Source organism: Lethenteron reissneri, chromosome 49, assembly GCF_015708825.2.
Source record: "Lethenteron reissneri isolate LAM-NWPU_2019-01 chromosome 49, ASM1570882v1, whole genome shotgun sequence".
Taxonomy (NCBI): Eukaryota; Metazoa; Chordata; class Hyperoartia; order Petromyzontiformes; family Petromyzontidae; genus Lethenteron; species Lethenteron reissneri.
In genome coordinates, this window is record NC_083827.1 from 6,513,105 (window position 1) to 6,533,866 (window position 20,762).

At 51.2% G+C, this 20,762-nt stretch overlaps 1 protein-coding gene across 1 annotated transcript in view; it reads left to right on the forward strand.

The window, feature by feature from the left end:
• The window catches only part of SPIDR (scaffold protein involved in DNA repair), a 58,167-nt gene extending 37,858 nt beyond the window's left edge, over positions 1-20,309 (forward strand). The window contains exons 13-22 of the mRNA XM_061572013.1: positions 95-544; positions 3,072-3,159; positions 3,769-3,927; positions 5,108-5,182; positions 7,443-7,671; positions 8,737-8,883; positions 15,831-15,924; positions 16,300-16,420; positions 17,429-17,485; positions 18,642-20,309. Coding sequence (XP_061427997.1) covers positions 95-544; positions 3,072-3,159; positions 3,769-3,927; positions 5,108-5,182; positions 7,443-7,671; positions 8,737-8,883; positions 15,831-15,924; positions 16,300-16,420; positions 17,429-17,485; positions 18,642-18,767 — 1,546 coding nt within the window. The 3' untranslated portion in view covers positions 18,768-20,309. The remainder of the gene's footprint in view (positions 1-94; positions 545-3,071; positions 3,160-3,768; positions 3,928-5,107; positions 5,183-7,442; positions 7,672-8,736; positions 8,884-15,830; positions 15,925-16,299; positions 16,421-17,428; positions 17,486-18,641) is intronic.
• The last annotated feature ends 453 nt before the right edge of the window (positions 20,310-20,762 follow it).

Sequence of the window (20,762 nt, forward strand, 5' to 3'; positions counted from 1 at the left end):
ACTTTCGGGCGAATCGGTTCTGAAAATGCGTACCGGCTTGACCGGTTGTTGTTGTCATTTGTCATTTGTCGACGATGTTGTTGTCTCTGTGCAGGTGTGTGCTGCTCTTACAAGACTCGTGCGGGGTGTTCGCGGAGCTCAGAGCCGATCTCGCTTCGTTGCCCCCTGGCCCCTCCGTGGAGCCGAGGGCCGGGTCCCCTGGCTCCTCCTCCATGGAGCTGAGGGCCGAACCCGCTGGCTCCACCGTGGAGCCGAGGGCCGGGTCCCCTGGCTCCTCCACCATGGAGCCGAGGGCCGGGCCCGCTGGCTCCACCATGGAGCCGAGGGCCGGGCCCGCTGGCTCCTCCACCGTGGAGCTGAGGACCGAGTTCGCTGGCTCCACCATGGAGCTGAGGGCTGATCCTGCTCCGTTGCCCCCTGGCCCCTCCGCGGGAGCTCCTCCGGCGGGCGCGACGGACTCTCCTCCCGTGCTGCCGGTGCACCTGGAGGGGCGCTGCTGCCTCTTCGCCGACGTCGCGGTGCTGCGGAGGACCACGCGGACGAGGTGGGGGAGGGGGGTGGGGGGGGGGGGCATGACGTCACTCGGGTCGTGCTTGCCGGCATCGCTGTGGCCGGTATTGTTTTTAGCAACATCGTCGTCGTAATCGCCACTGTCGGACGTCATCGTGGTCATCGTCATCGTGATCAGAAGTAGCAGCAGCAGTTGTGTCATAATATTCATCGTCGTAGTCATCATTAGCGCCAGCAACTGGATCAGTGCCATGGACATCACTTTTATTGTCGTCATCATCAGTGATTGCAGCACTGATGATGCAGCAGTGCCACTCATATCACTCACTCTTCACCAATCTTATCATGACTGTCATCAATTGTTATTATGAGCAGCAGCAGCAGCAGAATCTGCAGCAGTCTGATTTATATCTCTGTGATCATCATCATCGTCAAAAACGGCAGCAGCAATGTCCGTGACATCACTTTGATCATCATCAGCAGCAACAAGAACACCATCTGCAGCTGCGTCAAGGACTTCATCATCATCGAAATCAGCAGCAGCAACGAAATCCGCAGCAGCAATCAATAAAATCGGCAGCATCAATAAAATGAACAGGATCGTCAAAATTGGCATCATTGTCAAAATCAACAGCAAGCATCATCATCGTCGAAATCAGCAGCATCTTTATCAAAGTCACCAGCAGCGGGAAATGATAATGAATCGACGGTGCCACACGCAGCCTGCGCCAGGCTAAGGATCTATTTTAATCGTCGGACGACGACCGCTCTCATGCCCGCGAGCTGTGCCTTGTGCCCTGGCGTCGAGGGGCGACGCGTTTCCCCAGCGCGCGTCGCCTGTCCCCGGTTTCATTTTGACACGCCGGGGCAGTGTGACCACCACAGATAGGCTCATGCGCGGGGCACTCATGCGTGGTTTGGTGGGGGGCACGGGGGGTACGGGGGGGGAGTCGCATTCGCGTCCCGGGCGATTGTCCGCCGCGTTACTCGGCGTGGAGTTTGAGGGATTTGAGCCGCGCAAAGCGGAATGTCTTTTCCGCTTCGCGCTTTAGCGGAGCCCTCGTTTGTGACGCTCGCTGCTCGCGGTAGTCGACGAGTTCGGATGAAAAGTGCCGCGTTGAGCGAAAAACGGTTTCGCCCGATGCACTTACTACACACGCTCACACTGAGATGGCGGGATAAATAACTACGTACGCCGCCACTTTTCTGTATCATTCCGCGTAACGCATCGTACGCTCAGCCGCGCAGCTCAAGAAAGTAGTTCGTCGTTGACTGCTCAGAGACTGCGTTATGACGGCGCGCGTTCCATGTTATAATGGTGCGCGCGTTCGCGCTGTGCGAAAAGTGTTCCGGTTTTGAGCGACAATGCGTCCTGTGAACACCCGACGCGTTCAGCGAGGACTTGCTGTAGACTTTTCGGTGATAATTGTGTTTATTTTCTATCCATCCCGTGCAAATGAACCGAGATGAAGAATGCCATCCGGAAAACCTCCCCTTCGCGTGGCACCGTGCCCTCCCGCGCGTCGCAAAGCGACCCGCGGCAAATACATTTGACGGCAAATCGCCTCTCTCCCGAGAAATCTTTAAAGTCGCATTTGCATCATTGGCACGGTAGGGGGCGCACTTTCCCACACATTCTGCCACGTGATGACATGTCAAGAGCTGGAATTTTTGGCAAGGTTTTTAAAAATGTGCAGTCATTGCGAAATGCCGTGGTCTGAGATCGTTACTCTGCTATGCTTAAGAACCGGTTTTAATCTTGGCAGCGGCTGAAACCCGGATTCGAACCCAGGCTCTCGTCGGTGCTGGCTCAGCATCCCTGACCTCACCTGCCCACTTATGTATGTGTGTGTGTATGTTGAACTTCTTTCGCACCATACGTAGCAAACCGTGCTAATTGGGGGTGCCGGGGAAGGACAATAAACTAAACACACAAAGCAGTTCTAAAGAAATGCGTTTTCAATCTGGATTATTTAATAGTGCGCAGTTCCAGTGGCTTCCTGATATGGGAAGGAAGAGCGTTCCAGACGGCCACAGAAGTGCGTCTGAAAGCGCCACGTGATGCGGTGGCCGTCTTTGTTCGATGGCCCAGCCAGAAGCCGCCGCCGCCGCTGCTGCTGCTGCCGCCGCTGCTGCTGCTGCCGCTGCCGCTGCCGCCGCTGCTGCCGCTGCTGCCGCTGCTGCCGCTGCTGCTGCTGCTGCGAGGATAGTTTCTGCTCCTTGAGATCGGCAAGGCGTTGTGATTAATTTGTGGCGAGCACTTTGCGTGTAACGAGCGGTGACCTCAGAACGGATTAGTTCGCTCAGCGGTAAGCCAGTGCAGCTCTCGGCGAGCACTTCACCGACACGGTCGGATCTTGCGGTAGCTCCGTCACGGCACGCGCCAGACCGCTCAGGCGGCTTATGAAAACCCACTTGCTGTACCGCCTCAACCTGGCTGCCTTACAGCTCAGCTGGGTTGTAGCAACTCTCACGGGTCTCTGCGTGATCCACCTACCCTTGGTGGGGTGGGGTGGGGTGGGGGGGTGACTTTGACTCCGCGGTTCAATTCCCTCCTGCAGGTCACCCGCACTGTTCAGCCTCATTGACAGCCTCTGGCCACCAAGACAACCCCCTAAAGCCCAGCCCGGGAGCCCGCACAGCCCAGAGGTAACGCAGCACGGGAGCAAACGGCTGCAGGGCTGTGATGAACATGATGATGCTGATGAAGATGACAGCAATGATGATGATGATTTTTGATGACGATGACAATGATAGCCATGACGATGATGATGATGATGGCAGTGATGATGATGATGACAGTGATGTAGATGCAGGGAAATAATGATGACAGTGATGATGATGACAGTGATGAAGATGCAGGGCAATAATGATGTTGACAGTGATGATGATGATGATTATTGACGGCAACGACAATGATAGCCATGTCCATGATGACGATGGCAGTGATGATGATGATGATGATGACAGTGATGATGATGATTATTGACGACAATGATAGCCATGTCCATGACGACGATGGCGGTGATGATGATGACAGTGACGAAGATGCAGGGCAATAATGATGATGACAGCAATGATGATGATTATTGATGACAATGATAGCCATGTCCATGACGACGATGGCGGTGATGATGATGATGACAGTGATGAAGATGCAGGGCAATAATGATGATGACAGAGATGATGATAATTATTGACGACAATGATAGCCATGTCCATGACGACGATGGCGTTGATGATGACGACGATGCACAGGAGAGTGCCGAGATGATGCCGGCGCCCAGCTTCTGCTACGTTCTGGCGACCCGCGCCGGCTCCTGCGTTCTTCCGCTCTCGGACGACGGCGGCGGCGGCGGCGCCGGTACCAGCGCTCTGTACCGCGCGCCCTCCACGTTACCACTCAGCCACACACTGGTACCCATGCACGGCACACGTGGCACACGCACGGCACACGTGGCACACGCACGGCACACGTGGCACACGCACGGCACACGTGGTACCCACGCACGGCACACGCACGGCACACGTGGCACACGCACGGCGCACGCACGGCTACAACTCACGATCGCGAAACATCTGAAACTCACTCGTGAACTCGACGTTCATCGGTACCGTCCGTGGCCTTAGGAGAAATAGACTTCCGCGGAAAAGTGTAACGGTGGCGGAAAACGTTATGGGCGGTGGCCCTCATCTTTACAGCACCGGGACAGTAGAGTGGAGATCAGTAGTGAGTGGAGTGGAGATCAGTAGAGAGTGGAGATCAGTAGAGAGTGGAGATCAGTAGAGAGTGGAGATCAGTAGAGAGTGGAGATCAGTAGAGAGTGGAGTGGAGATCAGTAGAGAGGAGAGAGGTCACTGTGACCCCCCCCCCCCCAAGGGTTCCGCTCCCACGCACGCCGGGAGCTTCTTCAGGAACTGAAAACGCGTCGGGATGCCGCGCACGATGGCACGCGGTACGACTCGAAAACACACAGTGGTGGGGGGGGGGGGGACAGGAGGGGAGCGGGGGGAGACAGCTACGCACGCGTGATGTTGATGATTCTAAACGTGGAGGGAAAAACCGACGGCCCGGAGAAAAATCCACGCGACCACGGGGAGAGAGAGAGACGCACAAATTCTAGATTTGAAGCTTTCGTGACTGCAAGGATTCATACTCTTAGGTTTTTTCGGTAAAGTCACGTAGGTGAAAAATTAACATTAATAAAAGTAAAATATGTATTTTACTTTTATTAATTTGAATTTAAGTAAAATATTTATTTGACTTTTATTAATTCAAAATTTTCACCTACGTGACTTTACCGAAAAAACCTAAGAAAATGAGACGCACAAACTCCGAATATGCAACAGGCGTCGGGGTCGGGATCGAACCTCCTGCATACCAGGCGAGGGAGATAACATCACACCACTGTGGTGCCCCTTCAATAGTTTTATTGTTTAATAAAACGTGCAAGCTTAGGGGGCAGGGCAGAATAACAACAACAACAACAGACAGTCCCAGAGGACAGAAGCTCGTCGGACGCAAGCGCCGCGTTTCTTCACCTCTGGATGCCGTCGCTCGTTCCGCACCCTCCTCCACCCCCTGCGTTCCGCTCAGGGTCAGCGGAGGGGCCACCGTGCGTCGTGGCGCTGCACCTTCTACGCCACGCTCATCTACGCGGAGATGGAGGAGGTATCATCATTATCATTATTTTTAAAAATTGTTTTGTATTTCAACACGGGCTCGGCGTTTCGACACGAGCCCTCGGGGGAGGTTCTCTCTCCGCTCTCCCACACACACCCCTTGCCCCGTTGGGTCTCACCTGACCCATCGGCCCACTTCACACGCCACTTGGCTGACTTCCCCCCGACCGCTTGTTTCCCCGTCTCGCTCGTTTGTCCGCCCTGGTCCACTCCGACCCTGGTGTGTCCACCCAACGGCCGTGGTATTCACCAGTGATCTGGGCATGCCACCGTGGCCAGATGTTAACTAATTATAGATTTGAAGCTTTCGTAACTGCAAGGATTCATACTCTTAGGTTCTTTCGGTAAAGTCACGTAGGTAAAAAATATAATTAAAAGTTAATAAAAGTAATAATGGAAATAAAATAAAATAATAAATCACGACGTTTCGGAAGCAACACAAGTCTCCGTCATCAGGTGGGACCGTCACAGCTAAAATTATTGTATTTAAGGGCTGGTCTTTGGGAATTTTCCTCACTTGATGCATCAAATCTAGCTGTGACGGTCCCACCTGATGACGGAGACTTGTGTTGCTTCCGAAACGTCGTGATTTATTATTTTATTTTATTTCCATTATTACTTTTATTAACTTTTAATTTTATTTTTTACCTACGTGACTTTACCGAAAGAACCTAAGAGTATAGATGTTAACTACCTCGGCTGGTATGCAGGAGATTCGTGGGTTTGATCCCGACGCTGATGCCTGCTGCATAATTCTCCCCGTAGCCGCGTGGATTTTGCCCTCTGGTTTTTTCCTCCACATTTAAAAACAACACGCGTTTAGTGCATTTGGCTGCTATCAATTTCTACGCCACTTCACTGAGCTATCAATTGCGGCCAGGTCGCTTCTGAAAAAGAGCTATATCGCTTACTGGTAAAATAAAAAAATTGTTGCAAATATAAAGATTTTAATGCGGACTTATTAGGCCAAGATAAAGCTTGATCCTAAAGATGCTATTATCATTAGTGGCTCTGCCAATTACGCTGATACCCATAACTACTATAATCGCAATTATACCCCCCTCCCTCATCATTGCGATGACGAAAGCCCCAGTTAAACGGTGCAATTATCTCGCCTGTAACTTTTTTTTTAACATTAAGCAAGATTGCACATTAAACACTGCAGCTTTTTCTGCTTCTGTTTTGCAAACGCAGTTACACACCGCTGAGCCATTACTCTCAATTAAGCTGTTAAACCATTGAACCCTCGTCTATTTATAGGGTTAGTAAGCCGGCTGGCGGGCTTGGCAGGCCCAATCCCCGCCCTATCCTCTCGCCTGGGTGGCTCACTCCTGGGCGGGCCAAGGCAAAGCAAGGCACCTGCTCGGCCTATGATTAAAACAAAGACCAAAAAAAAACTTGCAGGGATATTACAAAGGTTTAGACAAAGGTGAAGGTGCAGCCCCTGCAATTGCTGGCTCTCACACCACTGCAAGAAGATGGCCTCCCCTTTATGGGGTTCCAGAGAGGCCCCTATAGAGCAGGGGTCGGCAACCAAAACCAGTTTTTTTTCGAATTCTAAGTATATCGTGAGCCACAATGCAATGCGTTGCGCACTACTTGAGCACACTGGCTGCAAGTCAGCGGAAAGTGGAAACAAATGTGCATTGGACACCTACGGGCTGCCTGCGGATGGATCATGATGACGATGATGAATGCACGTGCATACGAGACGGTGGTGGTCCCTAATAAATTATGTCACGAAGCGGTCCTTGAAGAGCCGCAGGTTGCTGACCCCTGGTGTGGAGGGTATTGGGCCTACCCCCTTCTATGCTGGCCACACGCCTTGAAATAGGTGGGAAGCTCCCTACCCGCACTTGACGGCACCATGCGCGACCTGCCGATGAACCCACTTCTACTGCTGCTAAGTGGAGAGAGGTGACGGGGGGGCGGGGCGAAGTGGGGGGAGTTGAGAAACTTGTCCCACGTTGTCTCCGCCACCGCACTGGGAGATGGGATTGAACCGGCGACCTCTGGGTCGCAAGTCGAGTACGCCGCTCACCATTACACTTCCACGTCATCTGGTGTGGGGGTAGGGGGGGTGAGTGGGGGGGAAGGGGGTAGATTACAAAATCACTTAAAAAACAAAATGAATGCTCGCTAAATTAATTCGACGACAATGTTTTCACCTCATAGGGTTTTTCCCCTTTTTTCTGGCAACAAAACTGACTGATTTTTGTTGTTGTTGCCTCGACCGCGAGGCAATGCAGGCGAGACCGGGCGGACGTGTCGGTGCTGCGAGCTGCTCTCTCTTCGTGACCGATGACTCCCTGCAGACGCCCCTCCCCTCCTCGTCGTCGTCGTCGTCCTCGCCCGCCCCTCCTCGCTCGGCCTGCGTGCTCGTCACGGCGTCGTGTGTGCTGCCCGTGTCCGTCCGGTCGGCGCTGTGCCAGCTTCGTGTCGCCTCGCTCCTCTTCAAGGACGTCGTGTGTGAGAACGGTGCGCTGAGAGCCGCAACCTCATCGTCATCCTCCTCTTCCTCCTCTTCCCTTCCTCATCCTCCCTCCCTCACTCCCTCACCTACCTCCCTGACCTACCTCCCTCACCTACCTCCGTGCCTCACCTCCCTCCCTCCCTCCCTCGAACATAGCTTACTTTTACATGCTAATCTCTCACATTAACATCGCCACTTCCGTGCCCTCGTCCAGGAGGCCGCTCTCCTCCTATCTTACAGTTATATGCTAATTTCTCACATTAACATCACTAGCCCCGGCTACTTCTTTATGACCCTTGAGCTACTCCCATTTCAAACCTTTTAAAACAGTCTGCTTCAGCAGCAGACCATGCTTTCCCACTTGATGACGGACGCTTGTGTTGCGCCCAAAACGTCGTGATTTATTTTATTTTATACCTACGTGACTTTACCGAAAGAACCAAAGAGTATGCAGTGGTATTTAATTCCAGGCCGATTGAACGCTGACCGCAAAGTTGTGATTTCCAAATCTCGTTGTCCCGAGTGCGTGAAAATGATCGGGCGGTCACCATGAGCTGCCCAACGAAGACAGACTTACATATAGCATCCATTCCACTCGCATGGAATCCATATATTTGCATAAGACCCCTACAACTTGCATTGCATCCATCGACTTGCATGGACCCACAGACTTACATAGGATTCTCATCCTTACAATTGGCCTCTAGATTTACACAGGTTTCCTGTAGGTTTGCAGAGGACGCGTATGCTACGCAGTGCCCATAGACACACGTACGTAGGACCCGTAGAATTACATTGCATTCATATATTAAGACTGCACCATTGACAGACATTGCTTTTTTTTCTTCTAGATTTGAAGCTTTTGTGACTGCAAGGATTCATATTCTTAGGTTTTTTTCCGGTAAAGTCACGTAGGTAAAAAAATTAAAAGTTTAAATAAAAATAAAATAAAAATCACGACGTTTCGGAAGCAACACAAGCTTCCGTCTTCAGGTGGAACAGTCACAGCACGATAGCTGTATCATTGCTTTTCCTGAGGCTAACGCAAAGGTGCGCGTGTGCCCACACAGACCGCCTCGTTGCCACGGAGGGCAGCCTCATCCTCTTCTCCAGCCATGCCGCCACAAAGCCCACGGCCAGTGCGGCTCTCCAGGACACTCCGCTGCTGGACTGGCTGTCGCCCACTAGCCCGGAAAACACATTGTGCTTGGTGCAAGGTACTGGTCGTCACCGGGTCAACTTCTGGCGTTGGGTGGGTGGTAGGATCTGGTGGGTGGGATTGGGTGGGTAGGATTGGGTGGGTAGGATTGGCTGGGTATGATTGGGTGGGTAGGATTGGGTGGGTAGGATCGGGTGGGTATGATTGGGTGGGTATGATTGGGTGGGTATGATTGGGTGGGTATGATTGGGTGGGTAGGATTGGGTGGGTATGATCGGGTGGGTATGATCGGGTTGGTAGGATTGGGTGGGTAGGATTGGGTGGGTATGATTGGGTGGGTAGGATCGGGTGGGTAGGATCGGGTGGGTAGGATTGGGTGGGTATGATTGGGTGGGTAGGATTGGGTGGGTAGGATTGGGTGGGTATGATTGGGTGGGTATGATCGGGTGGGTAGGATTGGGTGGGTAGGATTGGGTGGGTATGATTGGGTGGGTAGGATCGGGTGGGTAGGATCGGGTGGGTATGATTGGGTGGGTAGGATTGGGTGGGTAGGATTGGGTGGGTATGATTGGGTGGGTATGATTGGGTGGGTAGGATTGGGTGGGTAGGATCGGGTGGGTAGGATTGGGTGGGTATGATTGGGTGGGTATGATTGGGTGGGTAGGATTGGGTGGGTAGGATCGGGTGGGTAGGATTGGGTGGGTAGGATCGGGTGGGTAGGATTGGCTGGGTAGGATTGGGTGGGTATGATTGGGTGGGTAGGATTGGGTGGGTAGGATTGGGTGGGTTGGATTGGGTGGGTGGGTAGGATTGGGTGGGTAGGATCGGCTGGGTAGGATCGGGTGGGTAGGATTGGGTGGGTTGGATTGGGTGGGTAGGATTGGGTGGGTAGGATCGGTTGAGTAGGATCGGCTGGGTAGGATCGGGTGGGTAGGATTGGCTGGGTAGGATTGGGTAGCCACAATGTTATTCAGGCCACAGTGTTATTATGGACGAGCGTGCGGAGTGGCTGTTATTAATTGTGCTTATGCACCACTTCCAACGCAGCAGTAGCATCACCCAATAACTGTGTACAGTTTGTTTTAAAAGCCGGCGTTTGTCACCGATGATAGTGGTGGAGTGCTTTTTGGGCCACGCTTTTGCACGCCCCTGGCAGTGAGGTCCTGGGTTTGAATCCAGGTTCTCAAGTGCAGTGAGTCGCTGGTCTCAGCCCCATCTGGCACTTACACGAGCACAACAACAACAACAACAAAACCAGTTCACATTAAATTTGGTTCTGCACTAAATTTGGCTGAATCTGTCAAAAAATAATGATCCGTTTTACAGTCACGAGGCGCCCGTTACTCTCAGTGGCATAACGGACACATTGTTGCCCGAACGGCGCCCTGCGCAATCAAAAGATAAATTCACTTGACTACTGCAACCCCCTCACGGTGCGGAACAAAGGTCACTTGGAGCGATGTCAGAAGCAGCTCTGTGACATCCGCTTCTGCGGGTCGCGCTGCGTTGCGAGAAGATTTCCCGCGGTGGGTTGTTTGTGCGGTCGTTGGTTACCGTGCTGTGACTATCATTTCGTTACACAGCGCATTCTTCGTGATTCCGTGTGTGTCTATATGTGAGTCCTAAACTTATACGCAGTCAGAAGTGCGTTGCACAGAGATCCACGGACTTGCACAGCGACACATAGACTGCATATGCACCCACAGACTTACACAGAGACCCATGGACTTACATAGAGACACATAGACTCACAGAGATACAGACTTACATTGAGACGAGTCTATGGGTCTCTAGTCTCTGGTTCTCTACGTAGGTCTGTGGGTCTCTGTGTGAGTCTATGGGTCTCGAGTCTATGGTTCTTTACGTAGGTCTGTGGGTCTCTGTGTGAGTCTATGGGTCTCGAGTCTATGGTTCTTTACGTAGGTCTGTGGGTCTCTGTGTGAGTCTACGTGTCTCTGTGTGAGTCCGTGGGTCTCCAGTCTATGGGTGTCTATGTAAGTCTGTGGGTGCATCTGCAAGTCTATGTGTCTCTGTGTGAGTCTATGGGTCTCGAGTCTATGGTTCTCTACGTAGGTCTGTGGGTCTCTGTGTGTGTCTATGGGTCTTGAGTCTATGGTTCTCTACGTAGGTCTGTGGGTCTCTGTGTGAGTCTACGTGTCTCTGTGTAAGTCCGTGGGTCTCCAGTCTATGGGTGTCTATGTAAGTCTGTGGGTGCATCTGCAAGTCTATGTGTCTCTGTGTGAGTCTATGGGTCTCGAGTCTATGGTTCTCTACGTAGGTCTGTGGGTCTCTGTGTGAGTCTATGTGTCTCTGTGTAAGTCCGTGGGTCTCCAGTCTATGGGTGTCTATGTAAGTCTGTGGGTGCATCGGCAAGTCTATGTGTCTCTGTGTGAGTCTATGGGTCTTGAGTCTATGGTTCTCTACGTAGGTCTGTGGGTCTCTGTGTGAGTCTACGTGTCTCTGTGTAAGTCCGTGGGTCTCCAGTCTATGGGTGTCTATGTAAGTCTGTGGGTGCATCGGCAAGTCTATGTGTCTCTGTGTGAGTCTATGGGTCTTGAGTCTATGGTTCTCTACGTAGGTCTGTGGGTCTCTGTGTGAGTCTACGTGTCTCTGTGTGAGTCCGTGGGTCTCCAGTCTATGGGTGTCTATGTAAGTCTGTGGGTGCATCGGCAAGTCTATGTGTCTCTGTGTGAGTCTATGGGTCTTGAGTCTATGGTTCTCTACGTAGGTCTGTGGGTCTCTGTGTGAGTCTACGTGTCTCTGTGTAAGTCCGTGGGTCTCCAGTCTATGGGTGTCTATGTAAGTCTGTGGGTGCATCGGCAAGTCTATGTGTCTCTGTGTGAGTCTATGGGTCTCGAGTCTATGGTTCTTTACGTAGGTCTGTGGGTCTCTGTGTGAGTCTACGTGTCTCTGTGTGAGTCCGTGGGTCTCCAGTCTATGGGTGTCTATGTAAGTCTGTGGGTGCATCGGCAAGTCTATGTGTCTCTGTGTGAGTCTATGGGTCTTGAGTCTATGGTTCTCTACGTAGGTCTGTGGGTCTCTGTGTGTGTCTATGGGTCTTGAGTCTATGGTTCTCTACGTAGGTCTGTGGGTCTCTGTGTGAGTCTACGTGTCTCTGTGTAAGTCCGTGGGTCTCCAGTCTATGGGTGTCTATGTTAGTCTGTGGGTGCATCTGCAAGTCTATGTGTCTCTGTGTGAGTCTATGGGTCTTGAGTCTATGGTTCTTTACGTAGGTCTGTGGGTCTCTGTGTGTGTCTATGGGTCTTGAGTCTATGGTTCTCTACGTAGGTCTGTGGGTCTCTGTGTGAGTCTACGTGTCTCTGTGTAAGTCCGTGGGTCTCCAGTCTATGGGTGTCTATGTAAGTCTGTGGGTGCATCTGCAAGTCTATGTGTCTCTGTGTGAGTCTATGGGTCTTGAGTCTATGGTTCTCTACGTAGGTCTGTGGGTCTCTGTGTGAGTCTACGTGTCTCTGTGTAAGTCCGTGGGTCTCCAGTCTATGGGTGTCTATGTAAGTCTGTGGGTGCATCTGCAAGTCTATGTGTCTCTGTGTGAGTCTATGGGTCTTGAGTCTATGGTTCTTTACGTAGGTCTGTGGGTCTCTGTGTGAGTCTACGTGTCTCTGTGTGAGTCTGTGGGTCTCCAGTCTATGGGTGTCTATGTTAGTCTGTGGGTGCATCGGCAAGTCTATGTGTCTCTGTGTGAGTCTATGGGTCTTGAGTCTATGGTTCTCTACGTAGGTCTGTGGGTCTCTGTGTGAGTCTACGTGTCTCTGTGTAAGTCCGTGGGTCTCCAGTCTATGGGTGTCTATGTAAGTCTGTGGGTGCATCGGCAAGTCTATGTGTCTCTGTGTGAGTCTATGGGTCTTGAGTCTATGGTTCTCTACGTAGGTCTGTGGGTCTCTGTGTGAGTCTACGTGTCTCTGTGTGAGTCCGTGGGTCTCCAGTCTATGGGTGTCTATGTAAGTCTGTGGGTGCATCTGCAAGTCTATGTGTCTCTGTGTGAGTCTATGGGTCTTGAGTCTATGGTTCTCTACGTAGGTCTGTGGGTCTCTGTGTGAGTCTACGTGTCTCTGTGTAAGTCCGTGGGTCTCCAGTCTATGGGTGTCTATGTAAGTCTGTGGGTGCATCGGCAAGTCTGTGTCTCTGTGTGAGTCTATGGGTCTCGAGTCTATGGTTCTTTACGTAGGTCTGTGGGTCTCTGTGTGAGTCTACGTGTCTCTGTGTGAGTCCGTGGGTCTCCAGTCTATGGGTGTCTATGTAAGTCTGTGGGTGCATCGGCAAGTCTATGTGTCTCTGTGTGAGTCTATGGGTCTTGAGTCTATGGTTCTCTACGTAGGTCTGTGGGTCTCTGTGTGTGTCTATGGGTCTTGAGTCTATGGTTCTCTACGTAGGTCTGTGGGTCTCTGTGTGAGTCTACGTGTCTCTGTGTAAGTCCGTGGGTCTCCAGTCTATGGGTGTCTATGTTAGTCTGTGGGTGCATCTGCAAGTCTATGTGTCTCTGTGTGAGTCTATGGGTCTTGAGTCTATGGTTCTCTACGTAGGTCTGTGGGTCTCTGTGTGTGTCTATGGGTCTTGAGTCTATGGTTCTCTACGTAGGTCTGTGGGTCTCTGTGTGAGTCTACGTGTCTCTGTGTAAGTCCGTGGGTCTCCAGTCTATGGGTGTCTATGTAAGTCTGTGGGTGCATCTGCAAGTCTATGTGTCTCTGTGTGAGTCTACGTCTCGCTGTGCGAGTCCGTGGGGCTCAATGCAAGACATTGCTGACCGAGTCCATTGAATCTCTACACTTGAGAACCCAGTTTTTAAGCACTAGCATTTGTGCGGCTGAAACCCGGACTTGAACCCAGCAATCTCAGCAGTGCCGGCCGGCTCAGTTTCACCGACCCCCTGTTCCACCCAGGTCACCCTACACGCGCGTTGTTTTAACGCAGCGATGCCACCGCGTCGGATTTCACAGCTGTGCCGCGGCTGCACAGCTCTCTCCGATTGGCCATTTCGGGGGTTGTTCCACACGACGTCCGGGCACGATGTCCAACGTTTCGTACCCCGCGTTCTGGGAGCTGATTCGGAAACCGCATTTAGCGGATTAATTATCCCCCCCCCCCATCCCCTCTCCCCCCCGATTATGTCGCATTGCCGCGGCTACTGCTGCTGATGTGGCCGCTCCCTGGCTCCCGATTGGGTCGGCTCAAGCTCCCTGGCGTAGTCTGGCCAATGCTGTTGTTACCGCAGCTAATCGGTGCTGAGAGACGGTCCGATCGACAGCGGCCGGCAATGCTCTATGAACGTGAGCTGCTCGCTTCGGTTTCCTGGAGAAGCTCCCGGCACGGGACTGCGGTGAAACGTCGGACAGTCGCGCCGAACGGCCCGCCGTACGTCCGGGCAGAAGCTGAACAGACGCAGCGGCACCTAAATCCGCCCCGTGCGACCCTCGTTTTGGTCGTGGTTGTGGGGGTCGGTTGTTGGTTGGTTGGGGGGGTTGGGAATTGGGAGGTGAACTCAGCATCACAACGATGAGGGTGGGTGGGAGGGGGGTGGGTGGTGGCGGCGGCTGCGGCGGTGTGTGGGGTTGGAACATTTTATGGCAGTGATAGTTTACTGGACTTTGAACGGTTTTGTTTGCAAAAAAAAAAAAACTCCCAACTTTTTTTGGCAGTGGTCGAAGTATGAGTGAGTGGTGTTGTTGATTTCCCACCCCCACCCCTCCTACTCTTGTAAATATTATACGAGATCCGTGTCTGTGTTGCAGGCAATGGCCCATTGAATTCTTTATTATTATTACTATGATCACTTTTATTGAAACCCATAGTTTTAAAGTCGTGTTCATCGTGGTGTTTGTTAGGTGGCTGGGCGGACTGGCGAGTAGTGGGTTCACCACGGTGGCTAGGAGATGTTACCCCCTCGCCTGGTATGCAGGAGGTCGGGGGTTCAATCCCGACCCTGACGATGTCTCTATATTTGGAGTTGGCGTGTTCTCCCCGTGGTCGCGTGGATTTTTTTCTCCGGGTCCTCTCGTGCTTTTCCCTCCACGTTTAGAACCGTGCGTCTAGATTATTCACGTTATTTTGCTGCTAGAAATTCCCACGTGATGAGCCAACTTCGTTGCGCTATCATTTGTGGCCAGGTCGCTTCTGAAAAAGAAGCTAATAGCTCAGTGGGCTTTACCTGGTAAGATAAAAATAGGTCTTTTTGTATAGATTTTTTAAAAGTCATTTACTTACCTTTGCTATAATTTGTTTCAGCCCAGTCACTGATCGCTATGGGAGAGGAATTGGATGATTCCCATTGTAATATTTCTTTATTGCCAAATAGGAGCCTCTTGAAAAAAATATTATTTGTGCTTGTGTAGTGGTGTTAACTACTCGCTGTTACAATACTACACTTGTTTATCCAAGGAAATTTTCACTAAGTCTGAATACTTTTTTTATTCAGGAGGGTCCTGCCAATTGTTTGAAGTAGAAAGGTGGGCGATCTTGCTGCTACTGTTGCTGCTACCACTGTGTGAAATCATCCCCATTGAGTAATTTGCAGGTGAATTTTTGGTTTCAGCATTCCTTGGGATGTTTTGGCCAATGCCAGTTACATTCTGTGTGTCGGTGTGTGACTGTGTGTGTGTGTCTGTGTGTGTGTCTGCGGTGGTGTAGCGGTTAGCGCGCTGCGCTACGAACCTGGCGACCCGAGTTCGATTCCCGCTCACGGCCAATAACGGTGGCAAACATTCGACCCAGTTCCGTGCCTCCCCTAGGTCTGCACGGCCTTAAACAAGTACCTATTGCGGTCTGTAAAAAACACATCCTGAATGGGTAGTGTGAGGGGCTGTGGCATTGAAGGTGGGAGGCATGGTGGTGGAGGGGGTGGGGGTGGGGGGGAGAGACAAAGGTGGCTGGGCATGGGGTCGGCCACCCCACCCCCGAATAGGTGCGCCGTGCCGGCCTTCACGGACGCTACTCACTAACAGCACTTGCCGGGGTTGGGGGGGGGATCTTTGCGTGTGTGTTTTTGCGCAGGGGTGATAATTGGCGTGGACGAGGAGAACGCCTTCTCCTGGCTGACGTGCGATCGGTGCGGGAGCAAGCAGTTGGAGAAGACGCGCAACTTCAGGTGAGGCTCCCTCCTCCGTGGCGTCCATCCCACCGTCCGTCCGTCCGTCATGCCCAGGCCCACGAATGGGTGGCAGGGTGGCAGGGTGGCAGTGCCAGGCGGCGGTGACACCCTGTGATTCCCAACACGTTTTTCCGCGCGGAGTTTGCTTGATACGTTCTCCGTCCGTTACCTCCCGGTTCTCACTGGTTTCCTCGGTACCTGGCGCGGTGTGCAGTCGACATCGCCACCGGGGAGACAAAGGCGGTCGGGCGTGGTTCTGGCCACCAACCCCCACGTGTGCCGTGCCTACCTTCATAGGTGGTCGCTAACAGCGCTTGCCCCGGCAGTCTGTTGAAAGTTACACGGGGGGGGGGGGGTCTTTGTGTGTGTCAGCGGGGAAGTGCTGCACTGCGTGCCTTGCGACGCCATCGTGCTGAACCCTGCTCAGAGGACGAACCTCTCCGTCCTGCTCTCCTGCCGCTCGCTCGGCCCCAACCGCTGCGCCAATCTCAAGGTCGGTGCCTCGTCATCATCTCCACCTGCCCATGCTCAATCCACTGCTGGATGATGGCACTTCTTCCCCCACGCCGCCACGAATCCCACCGCGGTCCAATGCTGCCACTGTCGCATCCGTCTACTCATCGCCCGTGCAAGGTCACATTTAGAAGCGTGCGTCTAGATTTGCTTATTTATTATTTTGCTGCTGTAAATTTTCCCCGTGGCGATGAGCGACTTCGTTGAGCTATCATCTGTGGCCAGGTTCGCGTCTGAAAAAGAAGCGAATCGCTCAGTAGGCTTTACCTGGTAGGATAAAAAATTATTTGGTTTTATTTGTATTTTTAAAGTGATTTGTTTACTTTTCCTATACTTCTCACTCCTATCGTGTTTTCGTACTGTTTGTTGTTTTAACGTTCTGACCCCGTGCCCCTACTTGACATCTGTGAACAAAGCGCTTCATAGCTCATCGGATTCCCCCAGTGTCAAAAAAACATTCCGATGCATTCTTGATTGGAAGCTTTCGCGACTGCAGGAATCCACACTCTTTGGTTCTTTCGGTAAAGTCGTGTAGGTGGAAAAATAATAGATCGCGACATTCAGATCGCAACACAAGCAATCTACCTACGTGACTTAAACCGAAAGAACCAAAGAGTATGGATTCCGATGCATCTTCTGGTGTCGCCATCTACATTTTCAGAATCAGAAAAGTCGCCCGCAAATTACTAAATCGGAATGACGAATCGCAACATCGCCCCCCCCCCCACCCCCCGCTCGCAGGCCGGTGCTGCTGCCACCGTCACCCCTTGTGCTGCACAGGGCCAGCTGACATGCAGAGAGGGCGGCGGGGGTCCCCTAGGCTAAATTTTTTTTTTCTAAAACCACAACCGGGCACCGGAATGATTGATGTTAGATGTTGCCGCCGGGCGGGGGGTGGGGGGGGGGAGCATAGAAGTTTCCCTTTGAAATGAAAACTCCTTAATTTGTTTTTCTTGCGTCTGTACGCGTGCCGACGTCTCTCCTACAGCTACTGGAGCTGACCATCTCAAAGCTGCTGCCTGCACGGCTCTCCCTCTTCGACGAGGTATACATTGGGGACAGGGGTTGGGGGGGGGTTAGGGGTTTAACCGTCGTTCAAAGCGTTACCGTGGCCCGGTGATTGAATTCACTTCTCCCGGGTTGTCTCGACATCCGTTAGCGGGCGGTTGTGGCGGGTCGCGAGTTGGCGTTCCACAAGCCGGCGTTCCATCTCATCTCGTCTCGATGTCTATAGCGCCTGATTCCAGGGCGCTTTCCAGCAACGGTATCGCCGCCATAGTCGTCGAATGCTCGTCGTTCATCGATTTAATCATTCTCCGTTAAATTCATCATCATCATCATCGAAGTCGTTTCTTAAAATAATAATCTGTTAATTTCATCGTCATCGTCAACACTCAACTGCACTAATCGCCGTCATTCATGCATGCGAGTTATCGTCGTCATAATGCATTCAAATAATCAAAATCTCTCCATCATCCATTACAATGAACACCATCATCTATTTTGGTCATGATCATCATCATCTGATAGATTTTTCCATCATCACCAAGATCAGCCGACACACAATCTCTCCACGGGCTCGCGTTGAACCCATTGAATGGAAATAGTAAAATAATTGAAAGATGTTTTATTTTTATTATTTTATTATTTCCCTTCTACGTGACATTACCGAAAGAACCAAGAAGATGAATCCCTGCAGTCACGAAAGCTTTAAATCGAAATTGAATTATTTTATTATGTTTTATTTCTATTATTTTATTATTTCCCTTCTACGTGACTTTACCGAAAGAACCAAGAAGATGAATCCCTGCAGTCACGAAAGCTTTAAATCGAAAGTTAATTATTTAAAAATGTTTTATTTTTATTATTTTATTATTTCCCTTCTACGTGACTTTACCGAAAAAACCAAGAAGATGAATCCCTGCAGTCACGAAAGCTTTAAATCGAAATTGAATTATTTTATTATGTTTAATTTTTTTAATTTTATTATTTCCATTCTACGTGACTTTACCGAAAGAACCAAGAAGATGAATCCCTGCAGTCACGAAAGCTTTAAATCGAAAGTTAATTATTTAAAAATGTTTTATTTTTATTATTTTATTATTTCCCTTCTACGTGACTTTACCGAAAGAACCAAGAAGATGAATCCCTGCAGTCACGAAAGCTTTAAATCAAAATTGAGCCCATTGCTTCTCCCGTAGGGCTACGACCCCGAGGCCTTGCTGGGCTCCTCGCTGGGGCCTCTGCCTTGCCTCGTCCGCACCGCACCCGCCTGGCTCGCCGGGCCCTGCGAGTTGTCGGAGGTGGCGCTGTTCGGCGCCATTTGACATCCGCCTTTCACCCCTCCCCCCTCTCCACCAAACCGCTGCTGCCTTCCAGTGCCTTCCGCTGCCTTCGTAGAGATTCGTAGCATTACATAGAGATCCGTAGAGTTGCATAGTTACATAGAGATCCGTAGAGTTACATAGAGATCCATAGAGTTACATAGAGATTCGTAGAGTTGTATAGTTACATAGAGACCCATAGAGTTACGTAGAGATCCATAGAGTTACATAGAGATCCGTAGAGTTACATAGAGATCCATAGAGTTACATAGTTACATAGAAACCCATAGAATTACTTACAGATCCGTAGCATTACATAGAGACCCATAGAGTTACATAGAGACCCATAGAGTTACATAAAGACCCGTAGAGTTACATAGAGACCCATAGAGTTACATAGAGACCCATAGAGTTACATAAAGACCCGTAGAGTTACATAGTTACATAGAAACCCATAGAGTTACTTACAGATCCGTAGCATTACATAGAGACCCATAGAGTTACATAGAGACTCGCAGACCACAGCCCAAGACTGTAGGCAGTGGCGTTGAGTTGTCACGATGCGTGCAAACGAGATACCAGAGGAGGAGGGCTGGGTGGTGATGATGTTGAATGGAGGAGGAGGGCTGGGTGGGTGGTGGTGATGATGTTGGATGGAGGAGGCGGAGGGCTTTCTGGCACGAACCTACCACCCAAAGCGCCATCACCACGCGATTTAACGTACAAATAAACAATTCTTGTTCAGGTTAACAAAACAATTGAAACCAAGTTTGTGGCTGTGAGTTGTTGATATAAACAAATTGACGTTATAACCTACGCGACGAACCGTTCCCAAAAGACACTAATTATGAATTGCACGAGACCAATGTGATGAATATTGCCCTTGTTACTTGTTGTTCAACGTGTGTGGGTTGTGTTGGTCACGTTCACCATTGTGACACACACGCGGGTGAACGCACGTAAGGTTCCACTAACGCTTTAGCGTAAGTTCACTCCCGTTTTGCTGTAGATTCCACTTTGTGCTGTTAAAACAATCGAGTGTTCTTTTTTAAAAACACTGCCATAATCTTGCAGTGCTGATGGTTAAAGTCGCGTTCGTTTAACAAAAATTAAAATCGCTTCCCACACCACTCGCTCCCCGATTCGATGCGCTCTCGCCCCTGATGGTTCCGTTCAGGAGGACAGCTCCCTGGAGCGCCCTGCCCATTTCGGAACGCCACTCGCTGGTAAGACGCGAATTGCGTCCGATATGCAGAGTTTTCCCGGCCAGCTTAGCTTTGTGGCGCGGATTGCAGAGGGAGTGGCTGCGAATTCACGCCGATGTCCGCCGCCTACCTGTTTGTTATCGCTCGGGGCGGGGGGAGGGATGAATTTGCACTGACGAACACAGATGAAATATGACGTACCTTGAGCAACCAACTAATCAATTTTAATAGGTAGCAGGCTTTCGCGAGCAATGTCATCCATAATATAGTTTTTTTTGGGTTAGATCGCGTAAATATAAATGTGTCGTAAAACCCGCCACCACCCGACACAGCTAATTAGTAAGGTTTGTCACGTAAACAGAACGTGGCCAATTCGTCACTAGTTGGATTTGCTCTCCAACACACCGGTGTGCTGAACTAGTAACGAATTTGCATGTTCTGTTTACGTGACAAAGCTTACTAATTAGCTGTGTCGTTTGGTGGCAGGTTTAACGACACACGATCTGACCCCAAACACACCGATATAATGGACCAGCTTTGCTACCCGGCTTCGCCCGGGACTTGGATTCGCCACGCCCGGCCGCCTTTGTCTCCCCAGTGGCGATGTTCACACACCACACACTCGTTTGAGGCTGAGTCGACCTAGGGGAGGCCCAGGAGCGGTTAAAATAATCGTCACCGGTGGTGGCCGTGAGCGGGAATCGAACTCGGGTCGCCGGGTTCGTAGCGCAGCGCGCTAACCACTACACTGCACTGCGTTACGCTTCCACAGGCGCGGGTCACATGACAGATG